The following is a 6,996-nucleotide window of genomic DNA, read 5'->3' as shown; positions in this document are numbered from 1 at the left end:
CTTTTGTTGTGGGGTAAAGCAAGTGGACTGGCCGACCTGAATGTGCTTGTTACCTCTCAGAGCCACCGCACGCATGATGCGCCAGTCAACCTGCGTAAGCGACAGTAGATTTGGCCTCTCGATGTATCAAAAGGTGCATCACTTTTCCAGGTTCGATCGATTAAAAAGTAATTAATTAATTAGATCCATTCACTTAATTTGTCCACCCATAAATATCAATATAATCTAAGTGGTACGCTGACTCATCTGATGCACAGATCAGATCAGCTAGATAGCCACTTGAATGATTAATCAACGGATCTATCTATCGATCGATAGCTAACTTCGCACTCAGATTCTCTGCACCGTGACACAGCGCCGACGTCGATGACGTTCATGTCGACGAAGAAGAAAGAAAGCAATTAGGTCCCAAAATACCACTTTGGGTTCACTCTTTTCGCTCTAGCTTCGCTAATTAGCGCACGCAGCCGTAAGGTGTCACGAGGAAACACAAAAGCAACTCTCGGACATAGTTGAATTGGTTACTGTGGGACAGACTTATTAAAGTGGACAAGGATCAAATTTAGACGAAGCGGAGGTAATGTCCTCCCTTATAGTAGCCAACTACAACTTTTTGATTTACCTCATTACAGATAATCATGAAGTTAATTGTGTGGGGCCGCTAGGGTAACAGATTCCATCTTTTACTAAATAAAGGGGAAACACAAAAGCATGACGGTTTGATCCTGTTTGGACATGCGCAAGAGTTAAATTTGATGAAAAACCTATGTTGGTCTGAAGTATCTACCCATGGATAAAAGATTGAGAGTTTATCTTTGTAGACAGAGTACTCACTTCGGTATTAGAACGACCTTATAGGGACGGCAAAGACCATGAAGATCTTTCGCTAGCACCTACTATATGAGCGTTTTCGGATGCACTCAATAGGTGAATCAAAAAAGACCGTCCATTGTTAAAAATAATCAAGCGAAATTTGAACACCTGAATTATAAAATTAAAAAAAAACAAACTGTGAACATTTTAAAGGAACCTTTTTGCTTTTTCTCTTTAAAATTTTAATTCTGTGAATATATTTCTCACTTTTTTCTGCCTCAAAAGTATTCAAAAAGTATCGATAAAAAAAAGTTTCGCAGACAGAGAATTAATTAATGTTTCGGCACAAACATATCTTCCTTATTAATATAATGGGTCATTGCAACAAAAATGACATTGACATTAAGTACTACTTCTAAATCATACAAGAGAATTCCCATTTTTTTTGTTAAATAAAAAACAGAGGACTCGTAGGTGTTCATGGATGGATTCATAGCATGATGTTGAGGGTCAGGTCCAACCAGACTCGACCTCTTTGACTCGGGCAGACCCTCTGCTTTTCCCCGAGGCATCGATCGATCAAGTGTTCAAGGATTCATGGCATGATGTTGAGGGTCAGGTCCACCCGGACTCAACCTCTTTGAAGCAAGCTGATCCTGATCATCTGTTGTTCTCCGAGGCATCGATCCCATCACGTACTCAATTTGCTTCCTTAGATTCGACCTCATCACGTAACCATCATTGACGGCCGGTAGCTTTTGCGGCGCTGCCGGTGATTGATCGAGAAGGAGAATTCGGCATTCAGACACATGAATGCTCATGTGCAAGAGGAACAGGATCGATAGAAGGACTAAGAGGGACGATCCAGCCATGGATATATCTCTTGTAGTTCAAAAGCTGATCACTAGTTGGTATTTATAGGCATATATCGATCGTGCAAGGAAGCTTAATTAATTTATAAGAGATAGGATAATGTGTTAATTAATACTGCTTTTCTCATCGTTCAACATCCATGCCTTTTTCCTTTTGTTTTTACGTCTCTAATCAGACCGTTTCAGTGATGTAGAGAGGTGGAGCTGACGATGCTAGCTAAAATTTGCCACCGAAAATAATGCCAAGGTGGACGTGACGATGCCTAAGTCAATTTTTGAGAAGACAGAGAAAATTCTATCTCAAAATTTAACCGAATAAAATTGATTCAAAATAAAAGATAATCTCTAACACTCAGTAAATTATATTTAAATGCCAAGGTCGGTCTTTTAATCCGAGGTAGTTATCGTGGAGTGTCACTGTCCCCTTTCAAATTGAGTCTAGATAGATATACGTGACTCAATTCCTCGTTTCATTGATGCTTACAATCTTGTAACAATACAATAATAATAGATCGATGATTAATGATAAGTTTTTGTTTTGGATTAAGTGTTTGTTTAGGTAGAAGATTGGGATAATCATAACAATGCCGCCAATCCTTTCTCCAATATCCTTCTTTGCCTTTCTTGAATCCACGTCGATGATTTGACAAGATGCATGTTAAATAACACCGACGAGTCTATCCATTCGAGAGAGACGATGAATAATTTGATGTTTTGTCACTAGGGTGGGTGGTAATTAAGTTAAGAAGAGGTGGGCATGCAGCTAAATAATTAAATAAAAGGGCAAATAAAATAGTGGTCTTTGTGAAAGGTGATGAGACTTTCCTTTTTTTCTTTAAGAAAATTCTCTCTTCGCCAAGGAGAAGGTCCAATGTGTAGGCTGGAATTCTTTTTTAAAAGAACAGAAAAGAAAGAAAGAGACAGAGAGGAAAGAACAGAGCAAGCAGAGTTTTGCACGAGGGCGATTGGGCGGCCGGCTTCTGGAAGATAATCATAATTTTTATATTTGAATGTTATCCAGATCCAACTGATAAACTTGCTAGAACCTATTGATTTGCTTACCTTCATGAATTGACTGACTACGCCACTTAATCCGCTTAGATTGCTTAGCTTGCCTGGCCCGCCACTCACAGAAACATGAACTGAATGAAGCTGGCAAACACCACCAATCGCAGAAGCATGAACTGAATGAACATCAGTGACGAGATGAGCCGAAGTAGAAACAAAATACTTGAGAATCTTTGGTGGTGTCTGGTGATGGCTAGGCTTGATTGTCTGGTCGTATGGACCGTGTATCTCACTTCAGTATCATACCATGTTTCTCTCTCTCATCAGTGCTTCTATCTTTTGAACATCCTCAGGGGTGTCGACACCATGGGCGTCGTGATGTACCTTAATTACCTGTAATGAAGAAATAGAGCTTTACTAAACGCAGAATTTGCTCTCTCAAACTTTGTAGCAAAGGGGCAAATGTGAAAGTGCTTTCTTCATGAATAGCAATGTTCATCAAACGATAAACTATTGCACTGTTTCTGTGCTTCTGGAATTACAGAAAACGAATGATAAGATTCATTTTAGGCAGAGTCCTTGTAATTAACCTAAAATAAAACTTGGCTAGTTAACGTCAGTTTCCTGGAGAACTAACTATAAACCAGACTTTTTGGTTTTTCAGTTTCATGATGACCACATACACGTTAATGATTTCTGTTCCTGATTGTTTCATTATTTTCTTTCTTTCCTATCTGACAAGCATGTTGTGCAAGCACAATATAAAGGTATTCAAGTTTAAGGAACAGATTTCCAGTTCAAGAATTTTACCCACTGAAACATGTGAGCTCAATTCTTTAATGCACTAATCGTCAAAAAGATATGAATGCACACAAGTACTCCCTTCTGTAAACTTAATGGAGGGCATAGGAATCAGATGCATATACATTTGGAGCAGTAGAATAAGACGGCTTATTAATATTGAGTTGCAAATGAATATAGACAAGATAAGAGTCATCAACGAAATATACAAGTTCAGGCTATGTTAGTATTGTATTCTCATGATGCAAAGAAACAGCATAAGAGGGCAAAAATAACATCAGAAAAAAGAGAAATTCACTTTTCTGCAAGTGACACATAACTGGACGGCAATTAGATCATGATTTTGAGGCTGATGGTCATGATAATGAGAAGTAAATGTTCCTGAGGATAAATGATCTCCATTTGAAAACAATAAATATTGATCCTTGGCCACCCAGTGGAAATGACGGCCATGATGAAATGATTAAAATACCGAATGAGATAATGATATTATGACAGGGCTCATAGAACTAATAAAGATGCGCCTGTCTTTCCAGCCTCACCAGCGTGACAGATGGGCTAGGTCTATTCCTGAGAATAACTGATACCCCTTTTAGGACAATTTTGATCCTCTGCCACCTAGGGGTGAGGATCATGATGAAACACTTAATAATGAATGAAAAAACAAGGACTATATGGATCATGACAATTGCTCATAGGACTAATATTGATGTGCCAATTTCATTTTTCCCGACTCACCAATGTGACGGATGGACTAGGTCCATTCCTGAGGCCCATTCAAGTAGGCATCAACATTCATTCTCCTTAGAGATTGATCATATCTACATCTCAAGTTGCCATGGATAGGATCTCCCTATAATGGCAATTGCAGTGGAAACCTATTGTCCAATGATTCTCTGGAGAATTTGGAATTTCCCTTGATGATTGCTTTAACAAACCATTCATCTTCTTCGCCACACAAATCTTGATCCATTAAAAGAAATTAATTCACATTGATTCCATAACTAGTTTATTCGGGCTTTGATTAACTTTTTGGTGGGTCCTGAACCTGGTGGCAAACCTAGTGCATATGATTGCGTCTTCGCCATACAGGAAAGTGTTATTGTTGTGCAGGTGAATGTGGTAATGGATTTCATATTAGTTGGGATTTTTATTTTCTTTTTATTTATGGAAGTATGTGCAGAATTCATCAATTTAGGCCCAATACTTGCTCAAGTTATCAAGGGTCATTGAAAGACCTGATGGGCTGACACTTCAACTTGTGCTACTTTTCTCTCTAGATTTGGGCTAATTGGGATTGAGTTAGCGCTCCTTCATTCACCACAATTAGATTGTCCTATGAATGGAGGCACACAAGTTCAGAATTTGTTACTGTGAAACACAGTGCAAGACTTCCATATGGATTGAACTCTATTTATGTGGACATAAACTCCATTAACACTGGATCCAACACCAACTCGGGCAAAGGTTGGATGATGGAATTGTGCAGCTTTTAGCTCTTTTCCATGCTAATTTTTATCTCACCAATCTGGAAAACCTCCCTACTGGGGCTAACACATGAGGCTTCATATCTGATCCATCTTTAATGTGACTCTTTGCAATGGACAAAGGCATTCATAGAAGGATTAACCTTTGGGACGTTTTGGTTTGTTTGCATCATTATATATCACATGATGTCTAGTACTACTGTTGACTTTACTGGTTCTTATGGAATGTTTAGTGATTAACAGAACTAGTAACCAATATATGCAGCTTCAATAAATATAAGTGAGAATTTTATATGTCCACATACCCTAAAAGCTTAAACTATTGGAAAAGATATGCTTCTACATTTTGGCCTACCACCATAAACGAGGATAATAAGACTTGATTGTCCTAAGCAAATTCATGGACTAACTTAACTGGAGGTATTCTAAAATTTGCAGATACTACCCTATTTTACCACAAAATAGTTCCTCTCATATATGAAGGATATTTGAATTACCTTCATCTTGTACCCATTTTCAAGGACTTTAAGTTGCTCAAGGTCCTCTTCCAGTTGCAAAGGAGTAGGTGGTATCTGTGGATAGATCTTCAAGAATTTTGAATCAAAACTCTGGCTAACAAAAAAAAAAGGAAAAAAAGAAAAATGAGCAGTGTAGGAGGAGGATAAGCATTAACCAGCTAGCAAGATTTAAACAAGAATAACAACAGTGAACAATTAAACATAACTACTAGAGAAAATAAAGATATCAACAAGAGTGATGTAGTTAAACCTGAATGCCCAAGTGAAGTAGATATGGATATTGCGAATTGACTTTCCCTGACCTAGATTTTGCAATGAATATGCTACACTGATGAATATCCCAAAGTAATCCGTGGATTATGTTATAAACAAGATTAAGAAAAAACTAACTTGTTAAATGGGATCAAACCCCTTGAGAAGTATATTGCATATCCATGGTTGTCAACCACACACTTTACCCGGTTAGGGTCAAGTCCATCTTCAGGTTTTAAGGATGTAACAGCAGTACTGAAAACAGCATCAGGAGCTTCCTACAGCATGAGACATGCTCCAATGAAAAGGAAAGAACATTGTATCATGTTAAAATGCATAACCAAGGAGGAAAAAAAGAAGAAAAACACTGGATCATGATCATGAAAAAATTTCAAAACCAATGTGATAGCAAGTCATAACAAAGAACATTGATGCAGATAAGAGCAAAAGAAATGAGAATAACAAAATGTCTTAATGATGTGAACCTGCATTCCTTGGAACATTCAAAAATCAGAATAGTATATGTTCCGGCCAAAGACCATTGATGAATGAGCCACCAGTGATAGGATATGGAGAGATGTGACGACTCTGTAGACTCTAGATGTGAAGAGGACCAAAGAACCTGAAGAACTTAGGAAAGGGATTAGAATGGGGCCAAGGCGGACCTTGGCGGAGCCACTCCAATGCCCAAGTTAGTGAGAAGTTGTTTTTGGAGTTTAGAAAATTGAAGGAGAAGTGGGCGTGTGTGTACTTGTGCCTGCAAAAGTAGACTTCTTTTTATATTAATGTGGATCTCCACGTTTCCGTTATTTGCATCGTTACCACCCACGTTATAGGGAGGTTATATCGCCCCATGTTCCCCGTTTTCATCAAGAAGCCTGTGTAACAACTCTATGTCATCTCACGATTTCCATGTTTGTCACGAGGAATGACCAAGTCAGTGGTTCCGGGATGTAGTTGGGCGTGAAAAAGTCAAAGGGCCGAACTGAGTGGCATTGGGCGTGGCTGAGGCGAGGATGTCGGACCTGAGCTGAGTTGAAGGTTGTCAACCAAGCTGAGGGTTGATTTAACTTACCGAGCGTAGACTTCCCTGAGCTCAGAAAAGCTTAGTGACCTCGGCTTAACTGGGAGCCCTCTTTAGGTTGGATTGAACTCCGTTTGGAGTAGATTGATAGACCACGGGATCGAAGATGCGAGCTGTTCCGGGAGGATCAGATGGCCCAAACCCTGGAGAGGGCAGAGACG

At 39.0% G+C, this 6,996-nt stretch overlaps 1 protein-coding gene across 1 annotated transcript; it reads right to left on the bottom strand.

The window, feature by feature from the left end:
* Nucleotides 1–2,719: 2,719 nt before the first annotated feature.
* Nucleotides 2,720–6,606, bottom strand: LOC141825092 (3-deoxy-manno-octulosonate cytidylyltransferase, mitochondrial-like). The gene is made up of 5 exons (XM_074712486.1): nucleotides 6,574–6,606; nucleotides 5,890–6,029; nucleotides 5,750–5,801; nucleotides 5,479–5,589; nucleotides 2,720–3,086 (listed from the first exon to the last, which is right to left on the bottom strand). The coding sequence occupies exons 1-5, from the start codon at nucleotides 6,604–6,606 to the stop codon at nucleotides 2,994–2,996; spliced, it is 429 nt and encodes a 142-aa protein (XP_074568587.1). The 3' UTR covers nucleotides 2,720–2,993.
* Nucleotides 6,607–6,996: the final 390 nt, after the last annotated feature.

The sequence above is a fragment of the Curcuma longa genome, chromosome 1 (genome assembly GCF_044706935.1).
Source record: "Curcuma longa cultivar G26 ecotype Majalengka, Jawa Barat chromosome 1, ITB_CL_G26_1.1, whole genome shotgun sequence".
Classification (NCBI taxonomy): domain Eukaryota; kingdom Viridiplantae; phylum Streptophyta; class Magnoliopsida; order Zingiberales; family Zingiberaceae; genus Curcuma; species Curcuma longa.
Note: the sequence above shows the minus strand (reverse complement) of the source record. Positions and strands in the feature narration are given on the sequence as shown.